This window comes from Crinia signifera, chromosome 6, assembly GCF_055691185.1.
Source record: "Crinia signifera chromosome 6, ASM5569118v1, whole genome shotgun sequence".
Lineage (NCBI taxonomy): Eukaryota > Metazoa > Chordata > Amphibia > Anura > Myobatrachidae > Crinia > Crinia signifera.
In genome coordinates, this window is record NC_139222.1 from 21403441 (window position 1) to 21428133 (window position 24693).

Consider the following 24693-nt stretch of genomic DNA (forward strand, 5'->3'; position numbering starts at 1 on the left):
CCCCCAGCTCCCTTGTTCCTCACAGCATATCCCCCCTCCTTCCTACCCCTGAACAACCTTTAGGTCTTCATACACAAAGAAGTTTATATAGCTTCTTATAGAAGTGTATCTTCTCAGACCTTTCTCAAATAACAATCCGCACTCATTGATATTTAACAATGTATCTGCTTTATTGATTGTAATGTTTATTGAATACTTGACTTGAAAAATTCAATAAAAATTTTTTCTAAAAAAAAGAAAATGGTTTTGCACCGGTGTGACTTCTCTCATGTTTAACAAGAGTTGATTTCTCTCTAAAACATTTCCCACATTCAGAGCATGAATATGGTTTCATACTTGTGTGACTTCTCATGTATTACAAGATGTGATTTCCTTCTAAAACATTTCCCACATTCAGAGCATGAAAATGGTTTCTCGCCTGTGTGAATTCTCTCATGGTTAAGAAGATTTGATTTCTTTCTAAAACATTTCCCACATTCAGAGCATGAAAATGGTTTCTCACCTGTGTGACTTCTCTCATGTGTAACAAGAGATGATTTATGTGCAAAACATTTCCCACATTCAGAGCATGAAAATGGTTTCTCACCTGTGTGACTTCTCTCATGTCTAACTTGATTTGATTTTTCGCTAAAGCATTTCCCACATTCTGAACATGAAAATGGTTTCTCACCTGTGTGACTTCTCTCATGTTTAACTTGATTTGATTTTTCGCTAAAACATTTCCCACATTCAGGACATGGAAATGGTTTTTCACCTGTGTGAATTCTCTCATGTTTAAGAAGAATTGATTTCTCTCTAAAACATTTCCCACATTCAGAGCATGAATATGGTTTCACATTTGTGTGACTTCTCTCATGTGTAACAAGAGACAATTTATTTGTAACACATTTCCCACATTCAGAGCATGAATATGGTTTCACACCTGTGTGATGTCTCTCATGTGTAACAAGAGTTGATTTTCTTTTAAAACATTTCCCACATTCAGAGCATGAAAATGGTTTCTCGCCTGTGTGAATTCTCTCATGGTTAAGAAGATTTGATTTCTTTCTAAAACATTTCCCACATTCAGAGCATGAATATGGTTTCACACTTGTGTGACTTCTCTCATGTGTAACAAGAGATGATTTATGTGCAAAACATTTCCCACATTCAGAGCATGAAAATGGTTTCTCACCTGTGTGACTTCTCTTATGTGTAATAAAAGCTGATTTATCTGTAAAATATTTCTCCCATTCAGAGCATGAAAGTAATTTCTCGCCTGTGTGAAGTCTCACATGTTTAACTAGACGGTCTTTATTGCTAAAACATTTCCCACACTCAGAGCATGGAAATGGTTTCTCCCCTGTTTGATGACTCTGATGTAAAACAGAATCTGACGGATGTATAGAACTCTTACCAAACTCAGAACTGGATGATACTGTATCATCTTTATGGTCTGTACTGTGTGTAGTAAGGTCTGAATGATCAGGAGAAGGTTCCTCATGACTAGAGGGACCAGATGAAATATCTGCAATGGGAAATGTTGGGTGTGTATTGGGGATAATGGGGTTTTCTTCTGGAGACTCTTGTCTGATGTTCTTATCTTCTAGTATATAATCTGGAGACACAATGAGATCTCCCTCCGAGGTATTCCTGCTTGTGCGCCCATCTACAGGAAACAGATGAATGACAACAGACAGAATTGTTTACATTGAGAAGGAAATGTTCATGGAGGTTTTATCACTTAAACTGAACATGTCTAATGCTGCGCACACACTGGCCGATATATCGATGGTCCCTCAGCCAGCGATAGATCTGTGAATGACCAGACATATCGCGTCAGCTCTGCAACACAGCCAATGGTCAACATACCTAAAGCTAGATAGTGCATGGTGCTGTGTGTGATATCTCCTGACCTCCCATACACCCGCTGCAGTAGGCAGCGGTGATGTGCAGCGGAATCAGTCACTATGGATTGGGCAGGGTGTATGGAGAACACACTGCCCAATCCATCCACAGATATATATGTCTAATAGAGCATACACATGGTGAGATAGGCTTTATAGAAGCAAAATCGAATAGAAAATGGAATGGTCATCAAATGGTTTTTGCACATTAGATGCAGATTGGATCCCAATGCAAATCAAATAGATAAATAGTGATAGCAGCCAAGACTATATAGCGGAAATCTAATGCATCACTGCAGCATTCCAGTCCATGTCCATCTCCTGCCTGAAGCCAGTGTTGATCGAATGATAAATCGGATAGAAAATAGTGGAGCATATCATCACCCTTGCCATCTCCACAGAGACTTGCCATTACGTCTCCTCAGCCGCGGCAATCAAAACACCACCGTCCTAACCTTAGGACCTGCCCGATCACCCATCCGGTGCCCGTCAGGAAACTGATGTGCGGCGCTGAGGGTTGAGGTATAGCAGGAGGGACATGGCTAATAATACTGACACAGCACCTGTCAGCCACGAGGTGTGCGGCTGCAGAGGACCGCTCAACCTAGACGGAGCCGGGAGCCCACACACTGCCAAACGGATACTGCTAGGACCCCGTAAGCGCCGAGTCTGAGACGGCCGCAAATACATCTGTGTGGAGACTTTCTTGCGTGGAATTACAAAACCATCAATGCCCGCAATTAATATCCTCTAAAGAGGGAAGGACAAGTGGTGAGATCTTTTGCTCTGGGAAGCATACCATTCAAGTAACATTAGATCTGCACATGTGTTTTACCCTACAGGATTTATATTGACTATTGGTCCCTAAGCGCCAGTTAGAGACTGTTTGATTAGCACGGGTCTTGGGACATTGCTAATTGTCAACGGGACATTTTGCCTAAGGGGCAATTATACCTAATAGGTTTATTACAAGGTTGATATTAACTAATGTATTTTTAATTATTGTCTTTTAATAAAAAACTTTATACATTGGTATACATGCGCGCTCTTTAATTGGTTAAATTTTCATGAAAAACTGATCAAAACCCTTCAATTCGCATTTTTTTTTTTTGTAAGCAGATCACATCTCCCATACTTATACTTGAGAAACGTGCTCTAGCCAAATTAACTAAAACTAAAAAAAAAGTCAAATACCCTGTGATAATAATGCAGCTTCAGCTGGGGAATCACAGAGCTCAGGTGCAAATTCTGGGCTTCTGCACAGCTCTCTCTGTTCCTAGGCAGAGAGAGCTGTGCGGGGATGGGGCCAGGATGATCAGCTCTGTGTGTCCTGTGTCACACATGCTGATCACAGTGTAAAAAACAATCATACTCACCTCCCCAGGGGATTGCTTCCAGTCTACAGGGCCTCCTGCTGTGCTGTGACCCCTAGTGCAGTAAAGTGATGCTGCAAAGCGGCAGGTCACTTTACAGCACCGGGGGGTTACAGGAAAAGGAAGTCCATAAGACACCAGGAGCTGATATATACCAGCGGTGGGGAGGAGACTGGTCAGATGTCTGGGCTGGTAACACACAGTGACATGATGTGAGGGGGAGAGCAGGAGTATAATAGGGGCTGATGGCTCCTGATGTATGAGATACACCAGAGAGTGTGGGGAGGAGACTGGTCAGATCTTTGGGCTGGTAACACACAGTGACATGATGTGAGGGGGAGAGCAGAAGTATAATAGGTGCGGATGGCTCCTGATGTATGAGATACACCAGAGAGTGTGGGGAGGAGACTGGTCAGATCTCTGGGCTGGTAACACACAGTGACATGATGTGATGGGGAGAGCAGGAGTATAATAGGGGCTGATGGCTCCTGATGTATGAGATACACCAGAGAGTGTGGGGAGGAGACTGGTCAGATCTCTGGGCTGGTAACACACAGTGACACGATGTGAGGGGGAGAGCAGGAGTATAACAGGGGCTGATGGCTCCTGATGTATGAGATACACCAGAGCAGGGCCGTAACTAGTGGGGGCACGCGCACCGGGAGCTGGAGGGGGGGGGGGGGGCGCTCTCAGGTCCGGGGACAGCCAGCGGGGTCAGCCAATCAGCGTCCGGCAAGTCTTTTCAAAGTCATCACCAGCACTTCCCGACGCCACACTAGTAGATGAGAGGATAGACGGACGGAGTCAAGCTGCCGCTACAGCGGCTACCCGGAACCCCACTGCCTGTCATCGGACTTCCGCTGGCTGCACACGGGGGGAGGTGAACGGGGGTGGGGTCTCCGGCGCCAGGGCGGTCATTTGGTCGCCCCCGTCCCGGGAGAGAAACACACAACACAACACATACATAACACCACATACACAAAAACAGTACAGCACACAGAAAAAATAAATGCATTACAGGTGCTAAATCTCAGGAGTGGATGTAGAATTCATCAACACACAAGCATACTTGCCTACCTGACCCTCTCCATGCGGGAGAAAGTGCTCTGTACCTGGACTTCCCTGTAATGTATGATTGCCATCACCTATGGTGACACCTTTTCTTATCAATTACCTAGCTCCCCACAGGTGATGGCAATCCTACATTACCAGGGAAGTCCAGGAACAGAGCATTTTCTCCTGCATGGAGAGGGTCAGGTAGGCAAGTATGCACACAGGTCAGGAGCGGTGGGTTTGAAACACCACCACCACACCTGATCTAATTGCGGTCATTGAGTATCACTGCAAACACTAACATTTACAATCTTGGGCCTTTGGCGCAGCATAAGACGAAATTTTACAGCAATTTTGGAATTAAAAAAAAAATAAAACTCCCAGGTTTTCACGGGCAGGTCAGATAGTATGTAATAAGTGATTATTCCTCACCTGTGCTGGTATCTGTAGGGATTTCCTCCTCCTTACACTGCTGACCATCCCTCATATATGTGTCTTCTGTCTCTGTTTCTTCTTCCTTATCTGTCACACAAGACTCTTCTCCTTCTGCCTTAATATCAGTCACATCCGTCTCTTCTTCTCCCTTTATTTCTTCGGCCTTAATATCAGACAAATCTTCACAATGAACCTAAAAAAATATCACATTAGTATTGTCTGATGTTATGGAGATAGAATATCAGTGTATATGACACACACACACACACACACACACACACACACACACACACACACACACACACACACACACACAACTGCTGCAATTCATATAGTGACAGTCACTTTGGTATACTGGGGAGACCCTAATTCCCACCTACCTGATCCTCCTGTGGGGTCCTGTGAGTCTCCTCTGTACACTGCTGGGAATACAGAGGACGGGGACATCTCTCTGGGGTATCTCTGTTACTGGGCCCATCTGTAGGAGACACACAGTGACTGAGGACATGGTATATATATGTGATTATCCTGGGAATACAGAGGGCGGGGACATCTCTCTGGGGTATCTCTGTTACTGGGCCCATCTGTAGGAGACACACAGTGACTGAGGACATGGTATATATGTGATTATCCTGGGAATACAGAGGACGGGGACATCTCTCTGGGGTATCTCTGTTACTGGGCCCATCTGTAGGAGACACGCAGTGATTGAGTACATGGTATATATGTGATTATCCTGGGAATACAGAGGACGGGGACATCTCTCTGGGGTATCTCTGTTACTGGGACCATCTGTAGGAGACACACAGTGACTGAGGACATTGTACATGTGCGATTAGCAGATGATACGATTATATAGGGGCCCCCATACCTGCTCTACCATGTGCAATAAAATGTAATCTCTGCTTACCCAGTGATGTGAGGGGCCAGTGAATCTCCATCATCACGTCCTTGTACAGACCCTTGTGTTCCTCTATATACTCCCACTCCTCCATAGAGAGATAGACAGCGACATCCTGACACCTTATAGGAACCTGACACACACAATGATACAGTCATCACTCAGACCACATCCCCCGTATTACTGTATAATGTCCCATTCTCGGAAGTCACCTCTCCAGGCACATCCCCGGTGTTACTGTATAACGTCCCATTCCCATTGGTCACCTCTCCGGTCACATCCCCCAGTGTTACTGTATAATGCCCCATTCCCAGCAGTCACCACTCCGGTCACAGCCCCTGGTGTTACTGAATAATGTCCCATTCCCGGCAGTCACCTCTCTGGTCACAGCCCCCGGTGTTACTGTATAATGTCCCATTCCCGGCAGTCACCTCTCTGGTCACAGCCCCCGGTGTTCCTGTATAATGTCCCATTCCCGGCAGTCACCTCTCTGGTCACATCCCCCGGTGTTACTGTATAATGTCCCATTCCCAGCAGTCACATCCCCCGGTGTTACTGTATAACGTCCCATTCCCAGCAGTCACCTCTCCGGTCACATCCCCCGGTGTTACTGTATAACGTCCCATTCCCAGCAGTCACCTCTCCGGTCACATCCCCCGATGTTACTGTATAACGTCCCATTCCCAGCAGTCACCTCTCCGGTCACATCCCCAGGTGTTACTGTATAACGTCCCATTCCCAGCAGTCACCTCTCCGGTCACATCCCCCGGTGTTACTGTATAATGTCCCATTCCCAGCAGTCACATCCCCCGGTGTTACTGTATAATGTCCCATTCCCAGCAGTCACATCCCCCGGTGTTACTGTATAATGTCCCATTCCCAGCAGTCACCTCTCCGGTCACATCCCCCGGTGTTACTGTATAACGTCCCATTCCCAGCAGTCACCTCTCCGGTCACAGCCCCAGGTGTTACTGTATAATGTCCCATTCCCGGCAGTCAACTCTCTGGTCACATCCCCCGGTGTTACTGTATAACGTCCCATTCCCAGCAGTCACATCCCCCGGTGTTACTGTATAATGTCCCATTCCCGGCAGTCACCTCTCCGGTCACATTCCCCGGTGTTACTGTATAACGTCCCATTCCCAGCAGTCATCTCTCCGGTCACATCCCCCGGTGTTACTGTATAACGTCCCATTCCCAGCAGTCACCTCTCCTGTCAGCAGTTGATTGATCTTGTTAGTGAGTTCCAAGATCTTCTGTTCATTGTCTTTCCCATGTATCAGTGAGTGAGGTGGAGGCACCATGATGGGAATCTGGGTCCTCTTCTGTCCTTCTGACACACAGTGATGGCTACTGGGTGTCTCATGATCACCAGAGGTCTTCTTCACTACTGTGTAACCCTGTGTATAAGAAAATACACTATCACTGTAGACACTCCCAGTTATGACCCTCTATTATTACTAGAAGTGATGTCACAGTGACACTCCCAGATCCCCTCACCTCCCCAGTCATATCCCTGTATTATTACTATAGATATAAGTGACGTCACAGTGACACTCCCAGATCCCCTCACCTCCCCAGTCACGTCCCTGTATTATTACTATAGATATAAGTGATGTCACAGTGACACTCCCAGATCCCCTCACCTCCCCAGTCACGTCCCTGTATTATTACTATAGATATAAGTGATGTCACGGTGACACTCCCGGATCCCCTCACCTCCCCAGTCACTTCCCTGTATTTGTACTATAGATATAAGTGATGTCACAGTGACGCTCCCAGATCCCCTCACCTCCCCAGTCATATCCCTGTATTATTACTATAGATATAAGTGACGTCACAGTGACACTCCCAGATCCCCTCACCTCCCCAGTCACGTCCCTGTATTATTACTATAGATATAAGTGATGTCACAGTGACACTCCCAGATCCCCTCACCTCCCCAGTCACGTCCCTGTATTATTACTATAGATATAAGTGATGTCACAGTGACACTCCCAGATCCCCTCACCTCCCCAGTCACGTTCCTGTATTATTACTATAGATATAAGTGATGTCACGGTGACACTCCCGGATCCCCTCACCTCCCCAGTCACTTCCCTGTATTTGTACTATAGATATAAGTGATGTCACAGTGACGGTCCCAGATCCCCTCAACTCCCCAGTCACGTCCCTGTATTATTACTATAGATGTAAGTGATGTCACAGTGACGCTCCCAGATCCCCTCACCTCCCCAGTCACGTCCCTGTATTATTACTATAGATATAAGTGATGTCACAGTGACACTCCCAGATCCCCTCACCTCCCCAGTCACGTCCCTGTATTATTACTATAGATATAAGTGATGTCACAGTGACACTCCCAGATCCCCTCACCTCCCCAGTTACGTCCCTGTATTATTACTATAGATATAAGTGACGTCACAGTGACACTCCCAGATCCCCTCACCTCCCCAGTCACGTCCCTGTATTATTACTATAGATGTAAGTGATGTCACAGTAACGCTCCCAGATCCCCTCACCTCCCCAGTCACGTCCCTGTATTATTACTATAGATATAAGTGATGTCACAGTAACGCTCCCAGATCCCCTCACCTCCCCAGTCACGTCCCTGTATTATTACTATAGATATAAGTGATGTCACAGTGACACTCCCAGATCCCCTCACCTCCCCAGTCACGTCCCTGTATTATTACTATAGATGTAAGTGATGTCACAGTGACACGCCCAGATCCCCTCACCTTCCCAGTCATGTCCCTGTATTATTACTATAGATATAAGTGACGTCACAGTGACGCTCCCAGATCCCCTCACCTCCCCAGTCACGTCCCTGTATTATTTCTATAGATATAAGTGACGTCACAGTGACACTCTCAGATCCCCTCACCTCCCCAGTCACATCCCTGAATTATTACTATAGATATAAGTGACGTCACAGTGACACTCCCAGATCCCCTCACCTCCCCAGTCAGCAGGTAGATGATCTCCAGGGTGATATTTAGTATCCTGTCAGTCATGTGACTCTGGTTCTTGTACATCCTCGAGGAATCAGTGACGCGTCTCATCCTCACCGCTCTGTTGTCCTGGAGAAAATATAAGAATTACAATAAACACCACACAGTACACATGTAACATATTAGATAAAGGTAAGAGAAATCCACATAGAGGCACAACAGCAGCTTCTAATGTTTCCCCACATTTAAATATATATCGTATAGAGAACAACAGGTACATGTATAGTATAGGATATAATAGCACTGCTATGTCCATTGTAGTGAATGGTCTTAAAATAAAATGTAACAATAGGCACCAAAGGCTGCTGGCTCTGTATAATCATCATAATACTAATAATATTAAGAACTCAGAGACTGGTAATTATGGAATAAGAAAATATATTATAATAATCATCCTCATCATCATCACACAGAGGCTGCTCAACTGTACAATAATAATAACAACGCACAAGAGTCTGCTCCCCCTCTATAACATTTGTTACAGGCCACTCCACCTGTATGAATAGGACACTACAGGCCGCTCCTCCTGTACTATGGGACACCACAGGCCGCTCCCCCTGTATGAAAGGGACACCGCAGGCCACTCCCCCTGTGTGAACAGGACACCCAAGGCCACTCCCCCTGTGTGAACAGGACACCCAAGGCCACTCCCCCTGTGTGAACGGGACACCGCAGGCCGCTCCCCCTGTGTGAACGGGACACCGCAGGCCGCTCCCCCTGTGTGAACGGGACACCGCAGGCCGCTCCCCCTGTGTGAACGGGACACCGCAGGCCGCTCCCCCTGTGTGAACGGGGCACCCAAGGCCACTCCCCCTGTGTGAACGGGACACCGCAGGCCGCTCCCTCTGTGTGAACGGGACACCGCAGGCCGCTCCCCCTGTGTGAACGGGACACCGCAGGCCGCTCCCCCTGTGTGAACGGGACACCGCAGGCCGCTCCCCCTGTGTGAACGGGACACCGCAGGCCGCTCCCCCTGTGTGAACGGGACACCGCAGGCCGCTCCCCCTGTGTGAACGGGACACCGCAGGCTGCTCCCCCTGTGTGAACGGGGCACCGCAGGCCGCTCTCGCTGTGTGAACGGAACACCGCAGGCCGCTCCCCCTGTTTAAACGGGACACCGCAGGCCGCTCCCCCTGTTTGAACAGGACACCAAAGGCTGCTCCCCTGTATGAACAGGACACCACAGGCTGCCCCCCTGTATGAACAGGACACCACAGGCTGCTCCCCCTGTATAATAACCCCAGGGCAGCACAATACTATCACCTGCTGCCAGATACAGCAATGTCTTCTCTCGGTCCCCGTAACTTAATCACCGCGGCTGCTGGAAGTGAGAGGCCTCAGGTAAGATCAGCAGCGCTGCCCCAGCAGGGAGACGAGATGCTGCGGCTGCCGTCACTCTACGCGGGGATTGGTCTTCGGGAAAATGGCCGCCGCTCCGTCGCAAATGGGACAGGTGTTATGGAGCCTTATTAGTCATATATACAGCATGGAATCTATCATCTAAAGGTGACCTCACATCACATAACTCTCTCTGTGCATTCTCCCGGGGGCAGTTACCTCTCCTAGCAGTCCGGCTGTGATGTCTCAGTGTCCTCATACTGCGGCGGCCATTTTGTTGTGGTTTGTAACTTTGTACTCAGCTCCCAGACTCCCCCGCGGCTGTAGCCACAGTGTATTTCCTGTGTGGGCAGAGTGGGAGGAGCTGTGTTACCAGGGAAACGAAACGTCCCTTCCTGGTGTGCATGGCAGGCAGGAGGGAGAGTGCTGCAGCTGGCACCAGGTGACCCCAGGTATTATACTGCTAGTAACAGCATAGTAGTGATTGCTGGGTGTGAGCCATAAGGGCACTTACAGGGGAGCTGCTGCTCTACTCACACAGGCTGCAGTATAATACCAGGTGTGTGCTATCTCTGGGACCAGGGAGAGGCAGCTGAGTCCTCCCAGCCCTAGCTGTGGTGCTGCAAGGCAGAGACTGGTGTGCATGCTGGGACTTGTAGTTCTCCACCCTTTTCTTTACTATTCAGCCATGCCCAGATGTGTATGTATGTGGTGTAATGCTGGGCGGTGACTGTGGGTATGGGGGGTCTATGTGCCAGGCATGAGGCTGTATAAGGTGTGCCCAGGTGTGTATGTATGAGGTGTAATGCTGGGTGGTAACTGTGGGTATGGGGGGTATATATGCCGGACATGAGGATGTATAAGGTGTGCCCAGGTCTGTATGTATGAGGTATAATGCTGGGCAGTGACTGTGGGTATGGGGGTATATATGTCGGGCATGAGGATGTAAAAGGTGTGCCCAGGTGTGTATGTATGAGGTGTAATGCTGGGTGGTGACTGTGGGTATGGGGGGTATATGTGCCGGGTATGAGGATGTATAAGGTGTGCCCAGGTGTGTATGTATGAGGTGTAATGCTGGGTGGTGACTGTGGGTATGGGGGGTATATATGTTGGGCATGAGGATGTATAAGGTGTGCCCAGGTGTGTATGTATGAGGTGTAATGCTGGGCGGTGACTGTGGGTATGGGGGTATATATGCCAGGCATGAGGATGTATAAGGTGTGCCCAGGTGTGTATGTATGAGGTGTAATGCTGGGTGGTGACTGTGGGTATGGGGGGTATATGTGCCGGGTATGAGGATGTATAAGGTGTGCCCAGGGGTGTATGTATGAGGTGTAATGCTGGGAGGTGACTGTGGGTATGGGGGGTATATGTGCCAGGCATGAGGATGTATAAGGTGTGCCCAGGTGTGTATGTATGAGGTGTAATGCTGGGCGGTGACTGTGGGTATGGGGGGGTATATGTGCTGGGCATGAGGATGTATAAGGTGTGCCCAGGTTTGTATGTATGAGGTGTAATGCTGGGCGGTGACTGTGGGTATGGGGGGTATATGTGCCGGGCATGAGGATGTATAAGGTGTGCATGTATGAGGTGTAATGCTGGGCGGTGACTGTGGGTATGGGGGGTATATGTGCCGGGTATGAGGATGTATAAGGTGTGCCCAGGTGTGTATGTATGAGGTGTCATGCTGGGCGGTGACTGTGGGTATGGGGGGGGTATATGTGCCAGGCATGAGGATGTATAAGGTGTGCCCAGGTGTGTATGTATGAGGTGTCATGCTGGGCGGTGACTGTGGGTATGGGGGGTATATGTGCCAGGCATGAGGATGTAGAAGGTGTGCCCAGGTGTGTATGTATGAGGTGTCATGCTGGGCGGTGACTGTGGGTATGGGGGGTATATGTGCCGGGTATGAGGATGTATAAGGTGTGCCCAGGTGTGTATGTATGAGGTGTAATGCTGGGTGGTGACTGTGGGTATGGGGGTATATGTGCCGGGCATGAGGATGTATAAGGTGTGCCCAGGTGTTTTTTTTACGAGGTGTAATGCTGGGTGATGACTGTGGGTATGGGGGTATATGTGCCGGGTATGAGGATGTATAAGGTGTGCCCAGGTGTGTATGTATGAGGTGTAATGCTGGGTGATGACTGTGGGTATGGGGGTATATGTGCTGGGGGTGAGGATGTATAAGGTGTGCCCAGGTGTGTATGTATGAGGTGTAATGCTGGAAGGTGAATGTGGGTATGGTGGGGTATACGGACTGACCCACTGACCTAAATTTTACGCTGACTGACCCACTAAACCATACATCTCACAGTGACTAACTGACCCATACATCTCACACTGACTGACTAATCCATACATCTCACACTGACTGACTGACTCATACGTCTCACACTGACTGATCCATACATCTCACACTGACTGACCGACTCATACGTCTCACACTGACTGACCCGTACATCTCAAACTGACTCACCCATGTCTCACACTGACTGATCCATACATCTCACACTGACTGACCGACTCATACGTCTCACACTGACTGACCCGTACATCTCAAACTGACTCACCCATGTCTCACACTGACTGATCCATACATCTCACACTGACTGACCCGTACATCTCACACTAACTGACTGACCCACTGATCCATACTTCTCACATGGACTGACCCATACTTCTCACACAGTCTGACCCACCCGTATCACACAGTCTGACTGATCCATATATCTCACACTGATTGATTGACCCACTGACCAGTACATCTCACACTGACCCATAGGTCTTACGCTGACTGACCCACTAACCCAAACGTCCCACACTGATTGACCCGTTAACCCATGTGTCTCACACTGAATCACTGACCCATACGTCTCAAGCTGACTGACCCACTAGCCAATACTTCTCACACTGACTGACTCATATGTTACACACGGACTATATGAACCACTGATCCATATGTCTAACACTGACTGACCCACTAACCAATACGTCTCACACTGACTGACCTACACGTCTCGCACTGACTGACCTACACGTCTTGCACTGACTTACCCACTGACCCATACATATCAAACTGACTAATCCATACGTCTCGCTGACTTATAGGTCTCATGCTGACTGACCCATACGTCTCACACTGACTGACTGACCCACTAAACAATACATCTCACACTGACTGACTGATCCACTGACCCATACGTTACACACGGACTGACTGACCCGCTAACCCAGGGCTGGGCAACACCGGCCCTCCAGATGTTGATGAACTACACATCCCAGCATGCCTTGCATCAGTTTCAGCATGGCCACAAAGCAAAACTAATGCAAAGCATCCTGGGATGTGTAGTTCACTAACATCTGGAGGGCCGGTGTTGCCAATACGTCTCACACTGACTAACTGACCCATATATTACACACTGACTGACCCATACATCTCACACGGACTGACCCATACATCTCACACGGACTGACCCATAAGTCTCACACGCACTGACCAACACGTATCACACAGTCTGACTGACCCATATATCTCACTGATCTATTGACACACTGACCAATAGGTCTTACACTGACTGACCCACTAGTCCATACGTCTCACACTGATTGTCCTGTTAAACCCATATGTCTCACACTGACTACCTGACCCATACATTACACACGGACTGACTGACAGACCCACTAACCAATACTTCTCACACTGACTGACCCATACGTCTCACACTGACTGACCCATACGTCTCACACTGACTGACCCATACGTCAAATGTTTATCAGGGATCTGCTGTATACAAACCCTCCTAAAGCTATACCTGTAATTATACAAGGAACACGACCAGCGGTTTGTGAGAAGGAAGCTACTGCACCAGAGACAGAGAAAGCTCCCATAGTGATTGATGATGGGAAACAGAGTGATTTGATATGGGTGCCCGACAGTCAGGATCTTGACTGTTAAAACCCCGACACTTGGGGTCCCAACGGCCCCTGGCTATCCTCCCTCATGGGGGTCCATGATGTGATAGAGGGAGAATAGAATAGGTGGTGAGAGCACCGAGCCCGCAAGGGGCTTTGTTACACTGCCCTTGCTGCCTGAGTCCGGGCAGTCAGGATCCCAACATTGGGCTAATGACTGTCTGGATCCTATACCTCACCCTTTGATTTAAATATGCTACAAATCCTACAGGGATACTCCGGTTGTGGGAGGAGGGTGGAGATTCAATTAAGTTAATTTCCACAGAAACGGCACAAATGGGAACTTTGCCAATAGATCCCCGGGTGCATTTACAGGCGCAGAGGTTTCACAGTAGGGATGGTACCTGGACATTATTGACTTGTGAAGTAATAAAAATACAGATGATGCCCACCTCACCGTGGCACACTACTAGAGAGGGTATTCAGCAGGTATATTTGTTAGGGTGTGTTCGACGTTTGGTGAAAGTTGCAAATCCATGAGGTGGGGGAATGAGTGTGATACAGCGGGAAGGACCTGATCTCTGTATGTTTGTCCAGTCAGCTCCCACCTACATGAAAGCACCCCTGGATTTAGCAGTAGGCACCTCATCTGGTATGACTGGGTCTATGGCAGAAGAGCATTTGACTCCACTGCCACCCAGAGTACTGAACTGAAGACTCCTATTGAACTTTGGAGCAAGCAGTTACCACACCCACAGACAGCATACACTGCACTCCAGCATGTGGGGAGCGTCATCATGCCACAACCGGTCACTATACGCACTGACTTACCAGTGGCAGGGTGGGTGAGGCGAAAGGGCCTAGGCACACACAGCCATGGCCCAGGAGCAGATGCTGCAGGAATGGAAGTGGTCGGAAAGAGGTGGAGCGTCCATACAAGAGACTGCCCAAGCAATCCACAGCATCAGGTCCACAGAGTGGTCAGCAACAGTGGTCTCCACAGGAAGCACCCCAGAACTGATACATGGGGGTGGTGAAGAAGGAACATGTCAGTAAGCAGAGCTACATGCTGTAGTCAGGCTGCTGGAAGAAACCAAAGCTCCTCCCATCATCATCATTAACACCAACAGCTGTACTGTATCCCAAGGATGGATGACATGGATGCTCGCCTTGTTGTAGCACCAAGTTGGAAACTGAGCTATATAACCAGTGTTATGGACGGCCTGTGTCTGTGGGACATGTCTATTACACACTGGGCTAGAAGGCAATGAAATCTCAGATGCCCTGGTGCAATACAGGACAACAGAGGTCTCCCCACAGGAGAAACCTGGAAGGTGTATGGTGGAAAACTACCTGAGACCAAGGGTGGAATGTAGCAGGACTGATGAATATATTGTCATTGCTCATTTAAGTTTGATGTCAGGTATTGTTGCTTTTGTATATAATATAATCTTTAGAAGTATGGTGGGTGTTTCTTTCATTAATGTAAATGGTGATAGGACAAGAAGGGATATCTGTATATTCTCGTATGAGCGGATAGAGGCGGTTTTAGATTCTAACATGTTTGTCCCAATAGACAACGGTCACTGGTTATATTAGACTAAACTAAGTCACGTGTTTTTGTCCTTGCTTCTCAATCCTGGGACATTGCATTCACATTGTGTCTTTAATCTATGTAATCCTATGTACACATTTGTAAATACATTTGTTTGATTATTCATAATTCAGGCAATAGCGCCCTCTAGTGTTATTTACATTTATGATATTACACTTTAGCCTTTGCACTTATAAAACAGCATATGCAGGAGTTCTGTAGTCTATATAACCAGGACCCGGTCAGTGTTATGGTAGCCTATATAACCAGGACCCTGTCAGTGTTAGGGTAGCCTCTGTAGTCTATATAACCAGGACCCTGTCAGTGTTAGGTTAGCCTCTGTAGCCTATATATCCAGGACCCTGTCAGTGTTAGGGTAGCCTCTGTAGCCTATATAACCAGGACCCTGTAAGTGTTAGGGTAGTCACTGTAGCCTATATAACCAGGACCCTGTCAGTGTTAGGGTAGCCAATGTAGCCTATATAACCAGGACCCTGTCAGTGTTAGGGTAGCTTTTGTAACCTATATAACCAGGACCCTGTCAGTGTTAGGGTAGCCTCTGTAGCCTATATAACCAGGACCCTGTCAGTGTTAGGGTAGCCTCTGTAGCCTATATAACCAGGACCCTGTAAGTGTTAGGGTAGTCACTGCAGCCTATATAACCAGGACCCTGCCAGTGTTAGGGTAGTCACTGCAGCCTATATAACCAGGACCCTGCCAGTGTTAGGGTAGCCTCTGTAGCCTATATAACCAGGACCCTGTCAGTGTTAGGGTAGTCACTGTAGCCTATATAACCAGGAGCCTGTTAGGGTAGCCTCTGTAGCCTATATAACCAGGACCCTGTCAGTGTTAGGGTAGACTCTGTAGCCTATATAACCAGGACCCTGTAAGTGTTAGGGTAGCCTCTGCAGCCTATATAACCAGGACCCTGTAAGTGTTAGGGTAGTCACTGCAGCCTATATCACCAGGAGCCTGTTAGGGTAGCTTCTGTAGCCTATATAATCAGGACCCTGTCAGTGTTAGGGTAGTCACTGTAGCCTATATAACCAGGAGCCTGTTAGGGTAGCTTCTGTAGCTTATATAACCAGGACCCTGTCAGTGTTAGGGTAGCCTATATAACCAGGACCCAGTCAGTGTTAGGGTAGCCTCTGTAGCCTATATAACCAGGACCCCGTCAGTGTTAGGGTAGCCTATATAACCAGGACCCAGTCAGTGTTAGGTTAGCCTCTGTAGCCTATATAACCAGGACCCTGTCAGTGTTAGGGTAGCCTCTGTAGCCTATATAACCAGGACCCTGTAAGTGTTAGGGTAGTCACTGTAGCCTATATAACCAGGAGCCTGTTAGGGTAGCTTCTGTAGCTTATATAACCAGGACCCTGTCAGTGTTAGGGTAGTCACTGTAGCCTATATAACCAGGAGCCTGTTAGGGTAGCTTCTGTAGCCTATATAACCAGGACCCTGTCAGTGTTAGGGTAGCTTCTGTAGCTTATATAACCAGGACCCTGTCAGTGTTAGGGTAGCCTCTGTAGCCTATATAACCAGGACCCTGTCAGTGTTAGGGTAGCTTCTGTAGCTTATATAACCAGGACCCTGTCAGTGTTAGGGTAGCCTGTGTAACCTATATAACCAGGACCCTGTCAGTGTTAGGGTAGCCTCTGTAGCTTATATAACCAGGACCCTGTCAGTGTTAGGGTAGCCTCTGTAGCCTATATAACCAGGTACCTGTCAGTGTAAGGGTAGCTTCTGTAGCCTATATAACCAGGACCCTGTCAGTGTTAGGGTAGCCTCTGTAGCCTATATAACCAGGATCCTGTCAGTGTTAGGGTAGTCACTGTAGCCTATATAACCAGGACCCTGCCAGTGTTAGGGTTGCCTCTGTAGCTTATATAACCAGGACCCTGTCAGTGTTAGGGTAGCCTCATTCTTGGATGAACACTGACTGCAGAAGTGCCAGGAAGAAACCAACTCAGCCTCTTGATGCAGGGGGCGGGGCTCCTGAGTTTGCTGATGTGTATGCTGGGTACTTGTGTAATATGTGGGCGCCCAATTTTTTTCATCGCATGCCAGTACTTAAGGCATGCGATGGGACCCGATTTTTGGGGTTTTTGGACGTTACGACCCGATTTTTACATTGTACTCAATGTTAAATGGCCCCCCTGACCCGATTTTTAATTGTATACCCACCAGGATGAGTAATTATTAGGTAAAATGCCCCCCCATTGTTAACTCCAACCCGAAGCGTGGCGAGCGCAGCATCCACTGACCTTTTCATACCCCCACTATCCACGTCGGTGTGGAGTAGATTTTATATAGTGTGGCAAGCGCAGCGAGCCCCGCGAGGGGACGCGGAATACGAGCCCGAAGCGTGGCGAGGGGACGCGGATTACTTAACATGTATTTCACGTCCGCTCGCCACACTTTGGGCTCGTATCCCGCGGGGCTCACCACACTATATAAAATCAACTCCACACCGATGTGGATAGTGGGGGTATAAAAAGGTTGGAGGGCGCGTACCGCTGCGCTCGCCACGCTTCGGGTTGGTGTTGATCGCGGGGTGGCGTTAACAATGGGGGGCATTTGACATAGGCATTACCCATCAGGGTAGGTGTACAATCAAAAATCGGGTCTGGGGGGCATTTAACATAGGAATTAGTCATCTGGGTGCCTGTACAATAAAAAATCGCCCCCCCCCCAATATTTCCACTCAAAATATAGTTTGTTATACAAGTGCACCCGGCGTATAAGACGACCCTCCCACTTGGAGGCATGTTTTTCAGGGGAAAAAAGTAGTTTTATACGCCAGCAAATACAGTAAGTGTACTTTAAAACTAAAGTAATTTATTGAAGTACTTTTCTGGGATCCAGCCATCTTGGTCCCCTCGAACTTTAACCCACCGGTAACAGAATATGGACTACATCATCTGAAAATACAAATGAGGAGAATATGACATCTCTGTAAATGTATGGTCCATTCGTATTATTGGGTCTTATACGGCCAATCTCATTTCTTTCCATTTGTATCGGGATCTGCCGTATATGCCCATCTTAGTACATTTCCCCCTATGTGTCTCATGTTATATAATGGGGGCAGTTGTACAGATCCTGCCACATAGCATCAGACACCGGCACCTGCCCTGTGGGAACACATTATCTCCCAGCTCTGACCCCAGTGACAGAGTAACAGATCCCACATTATGGGGCTCATGTGGAGGTGGCCGGGAGTTGTGTCTAAGTACCGGATGCCAAATGGGATCCATAAAGCTGCCTGGTGCTGGGCTCGTGGGCTGTGAGTACCACGGAACGTGGCCGGCTCGGCAATCCCAGCACATGCACCTCCTACATAGGTGCCCGGGGTGTGACAAGAGGCGCAGAGTCATAGTGATGGCCCAAATATCAGTATACACCACACACATTACAGTACAGGGTCACACAGTGTATTTATTACATATATATTACAGAGATGCCGTTATACATAAAGCACAGGTACAACAATGCGGTTATATAATGACTCAGTAATACATATACCAGCTGCTTTCCCATATACAGTCAGACTAGGAGACATGGAGTCTTATTGCACACTGATCGCTCATGTCACTGTAACCATGGCAATACATCACAGCAGCAATAGAACTGGAACATCAGCATAAATGACAGATGCATCCAGCCAATCAGATGTGGCCGCCTGTATTACATGTGTGTAACTTGCACCAAGGGTGGAGAGGGAACCAAGAGGTTACGCTTTACACTAGGGGGGGGGGGGGGGGGATCTTAGAATGCACACCCGATTTACATGAGGTGCTATCATGCTGGGACTTGTAGTTCTGCAAAGAAAGACATGTGGTGCAGATGCACACTCCATATTATTAATCAAATTCAATCAATAATAGAGGTTCTTGGTATATTCATTGGCCAAGAAATATTTGCCCACCAACCAGCTTCACGGTAACCTCATTTCTGGTGGGTCCCTAATACTAAGAATCTGGGGCGCGGAACCCCAAAAAGGCCAGCATAAGCCAGTCACCCCAGGGCAGCACACAAGTGAAAAACTAAGCTATAAATGTGTGTTAATAAGAAAGCAGGAGCTAGAGGTTAAAAAGTGCAGTGCTAGGAAGTATAATATTAGTGAAAATAAATAGTACTAAATAAATGTTAGGGTGTGCCACCCCGAAAGCAACTCGGTTACACCAACCCAAGGGGAGCCGCGCCCCAAATCCATCTCCAAGACTAGCAATTAGTGTAAATTTTTAGGTCTTACCTTCATTGTGCCCTCAGTTTGCAGTCTGTGGCTACCAGGGACCAAACTGGTGAACTAATGTTCAGATCAGGTGGGCGGGGTGCTACTCTAAGTTGAAGGAGTCCCAACCTTCAGGTGTACAGGTGTACACAATGTTAGCTTAGGGGGGATCTTAGAATGCACACCCGATTTACATGAGGGGTGACTGGCTTATGCTGGCTTTTTTGGGGTTCCGCGCCCCAGATTATTAGTATTAGGGACCCACCAGAAATGAGGTTACCGTGAAGCTGGTTGGTGGGCAAATATTTCTTGGCCAATGAATATACCAAGAACCTCTATTATTGATTGAATTTGATTAATAATATGGAGTGTGCATCTGCACCACATGTCTTTCTTTGCAGAACTACAAGTCCCAGCATGATAGCACCTCATGTAAATTGGGTGTGCATTCTAAGATCCCCCCCCCCTAAGCTAACATTGTGTACACCTGTACGCCTGAAGGTTGGGACTCCTTCAACTTAGAGTAGCACCCCGCCCACCTGATCTGAACATTAGTTCACCAGTTTGGTCCCTGGTAGCCACAGACTGCAAACTGAGGGCACAATGAAGGTAAGACCTAAAAATTTACACTAATTGCTAGTCTTGGAGATGGATTTGGGGCGCGGCTCCCCTTGGGTTGGTGTAACCGAGTTGCTTTCGGGGTGGCACACCCTAACATTTATTTAGCACTATTTATTTTCACTAGTTTTTCACTTGTGTGCTGCCCTGGGGTGACTGGCTTATGCTGGCCTTTTTGGGGTTCCGCGCCCCAGATTCTTAGTATTAGGGACCCACCAGAAATAAGGTTACCGTGAAGCTGGTTGGTGGGCAAATATTTATTGGCCAATGAATATACCAAGAACCTCTATTATTGATTGAATTTGATTAATAATATGGAGTGTGCATCTGCACCACATGTCTTTCTACGCTTTACACTAATTGGGAGTCCATGTCAACACTGACACCAAAAAATGTGAAAAACACATATCGACCTTTTCAGGTCGACATTTTGACCCTGTTAGACATTCAATTTCGGCATAGGAAAGTTTACCTAGACACTGTATCTAAGAATCCACATACGGACTTCCGGTTCGGCTACCCTATGAGAGGAGGCTGAGAGAATCAGCTCCGCTGCCGGTTAGCCCAATTCTATCATTTACAAGGCACTGCGCCTCGACTAATGCCCCCCCCCCACTCACCGCTATACCGCCGAATACCCGCGGTATATGGAAAAGTATTTCCCCGCGATGCCCAGCAACACCAAGCGCCACAAGAAGGAGGGAGAGAAGAGAAGCAGGGAACCCAAAATGGTGCCGCACATCACGCCCAGTGCGTCTCTCCCGGGGTCACCGCTGCACAGCCAATATCCCTCTAAGGAGGAGGAGAGGGAATCCGAGGATCTGCAGGTAAACCTGGCTCGCCCAGATACCCTACACAAACCACGCAGAGACACCTCACTCCCTGACCCACAAGCCCCAGTGACATATGGGGACCTCATAGATGCTGTGAAAGCTGCCATATCTCCCCTATTGAAGCAGCAGACTGCTGATATAATTAGGCAGATTGCTACGCTACAACAACGGGTGCTTGAGACTGAACATAGAGTTGGAGAGACTTTTTGCAGAGGTAGCTGAGATAAAGTTGGTCTCAAAAGATCATACAAAAACTATTCACCAATTGCAGAATAAAATTCAGGACCTTGAAAACAGGTCCAGACGTAATAACCTGCGGCTGATCAGACTCCCAGAAACCGTCAAGAGTCAGGGCCTCTACGACTTTATCAGGATCACCCTCCCCAATTTATTAAATGTGCAGGATAGATGCAATGATTTAGTAATTGAACAGGCTCACAGGTTAGGCCCACAGAGAACACAAGAGGGCGCCAGACCTCGTGCAGTAATATTTAAAACACTGAACTACCTCCACAAAGAATTATTATGAGTAGAATCCCGCAAGGTTAAACCCCTGACCTGGGAGGGTGTCACGGACCCACCGGTCGCCTGCTCCGATACGTCAATCTGAGCAGCTCCGGCCGTGACTGGGGTTCACTTTGGACTCTCGGGTCCTTTACTTGAGGTACACTGCCACCAGCCAAAACCTGATTTTAGCGCTTGAAACTGCGCAAGGGGCGGCTTGGCTCGCACCTGACCGCACAATACAATATACAAATGGTAACACGCTGGAGCGTTCTCTTCTGAGGCTAATGAGTCTTAAGAACACAGGACCAGGACTGAGAATATGTATTATTTATGCCTAGAAATACTACAGAGCTTTAAAAAATAGTTACAAGATATTACAATGATTTAAAAAGTACACACAAGATTAAATGCAATTTCAGAAATAAAATAAATAGGAAAAATGACAGAACCGTATCTTACACTTAAAATCCTGACGTGGGGGGGTTCTCCACAAGAAATCTCTGGTCGCTTACAGCCTGTTTGCTACACCCCCAGGTAGTGACCACTGACTATCCCAAGGTACAGAGGTTTTTTTCTGCAGCCTCCCCCATCCCTCCCACCCTTGGGATTTTTAACCATTCCCTTGCTGAGCCTAGTGAAGGTCCCTAGATATAGGATCTTTCCCATAAAGAATTTGTCCCTGCTTTGAAGTAGATTTTATACATTCCTCAAGTGATAAGAGGTAATTTAGTGGAGGGCCAGAGCAACTTTGGCCTGTTGGCTGGACACTATTGCTCTCCCCCCCAATCTGGTTTATGAGGGGTCTCAGATCTTTATCTTACATCCTAACTCCAGAGGAGTCCACAGATGTCAAACAGAGGGAATACAGGCCTCAAATTAAAACCAGGGTCACCTACAGTTTACCCACATAATAAAAGACATGTCCTGATTCCAATACTCACAGGAGACATAACTTCACAACAATATCAGACATACATTGATCGAACAGATAATCATAACAGGAGGCATACGTTAATTTGATCGATCACCTGATCTGATCGTTACAGAGGGGCATAAACTACTTTTATTCCAGGACTATTCTGCCCAGCTGACCAAGGCAAGAAAGGATTTCTCACCTATCTGCGCTAATCTCATCCGTGATGGCCGCAAGTTTGCGCTCTTATACCCAGCCAGACTCAGGATATTTGACGGAACCTCACTTAAAGACTTCCTATCCCCAAGCGACGCAGAAGCCTACCTGCAAGAAGAAACCGACTCGCATAACCCCCCCACAAAAATGTCAGACTGTGACTGAATACATACGCCATCCCATTACTGCTTTGTTGCCCCGTGCATCAACAATTAAGGAAACCGCATGAAGCTCATTTACATCACCTGAGTGTTTCATATATACATGACTGGTATTGCCATTTACATATACCTCCTTCTCTTGCCCTCGTCACCTTTCCCCCCACTCCCCCCTCCCATCTTACCTGCTCCTGGTCCGGGCAAGCTGCCAGGGGGAGACGTCCGGAGGTGCTATTCGCCGAGGTCTCCCCTGCCGGATTACCCCGCTTGACGCCTGTCATGGGGGAATGTCGGCGCCGGGAGGAGAGATGCAGCCGCTCGCTCCGCGGTCAGTGACTGACGGCGTTGAGCGGCTGAGCCGCAAAGCGACTTCTGCCGTAAAGGCGGCAGATTCAAAAGTGAAAAATAAAATTAAGCTTTTTGTGGGATTGCCTCAGCGAGGCAATCCCCGCTGATAAAAAGGTGCGTCTGCTTCCTGCAGGCACCAACAAAAAACTGGGTAGAGCCCTGGAGGCGGGGCTGTAGGGGAGAGGGCCTGGGCATTCTGGGAAACTTAAAGATGCTTTGCTGATTGGTGCCTCGGACCCCCTGGATCCGCCTACAACCCCGATGTCTCCTGTGGGACCCATGGACCCTGAAAAGGAAAAATCGGGCGCCCAGATAATACACAAGTACCGTATGCTGTATTGGAAATTCTGCTGATCATGACGGTAGATACCGTATTTGCCAGCATATAAGACGCCCCCCCCCCCCCAATATTTCCACTCAAAATATAGTTTGTTATATAAGTGCATGAAGGGTCTTTTTATTTAAAGTGTACCGGAACGGCAATGGGCACCAGGTTTGCCCCAGCTATGCCAACCTATTTATGGCCCACTGGGAAGATCAAGTGGTGTGGCAGGGTGGCGAGCTGGGGGTAGGCCTGGTGTCCTGGAGCCGTTTTATAGATGATATTTTTTTTATTTGGTCAGGGGATAAGAATTCCTTAGACTCTTTCTGTGATTCTTTGAATAGTAATAGCAGGAACATTAAACTTACATTCAGTTGTAGCCAGAAGGAGGTATCCTTCTTGGATTTAAACATCTACATTGAATCCAATACTCTCAAAACGAAAACGTTTAGAAAAGAAACGGATTCTAACAGCTTCATTTACACCACCAGTCAGCATCATAAAAACTGGCTTGATGCCATTCCTTTTGGGCAATTCACCCGCATCAAGCGGAATTACACCGACCCCTCTGTCTGCGAATCCCAAATACAAGAAGTTTCGGATCGATTGCAGGTTAAGGGTTATTCGAGCCAAATCCTTAAAAAAGCAAAAGAGAGAATTAACCAAATTGAGAGAACCAGCTTATTGGAAGTAAAAACCAAACCTAAGGAAACTAATGATAGGTTCAAGTGGATATAGAGCGGGTCTTTAAGACCAACTGGTATCTCCTTCAAAATGATCCCGTTATAGGTCCAGAGTTACCAGACAAACCTCAATTTATTTATAAAAAAGCACCTTCATTACGAGATCATCTGGTACATAGTTCAACAGAGGAGAAACCCCGTCAAGCGATTAGAACCATTGGGTTCCATCGCTGTGGCTCCTGTTTGGCCTGTAAAACAGTAAAGGCCAAAGATAGAAAAATAGAGCAGTTGATGATAAATGGCACCAGTGTATCAATTAAACAATTTTTGACATGTCATTCCAGAAACGTTGTAT

General features: G+C 47.7%; 1 protein-coding gene across 1 annotated transcript; it reads right to left on the minus strand.

Moving 5' to 3' along the window:
- Window positions 1–41: 41 nt before the first annotated feature.
- On the minus strand, window positions 42–23266 carry LOC146009545 (uncharacterized). The gene is given in 7 exon segments (XM_083149990.1): window positions 42–347; window positions 349–1648; window positions 4781–4940; window positions 5128–5225; window positions 5658–5781; window positions 6857–7048; window positions 23171–23266. Coding segments are annotated over 7 exon segments (2091 nt in total). The 3' UTR covers window positions 42–226.
- Between the last annotated feature and the right edge of the window lie 1427 nt (window positions 23267–24693).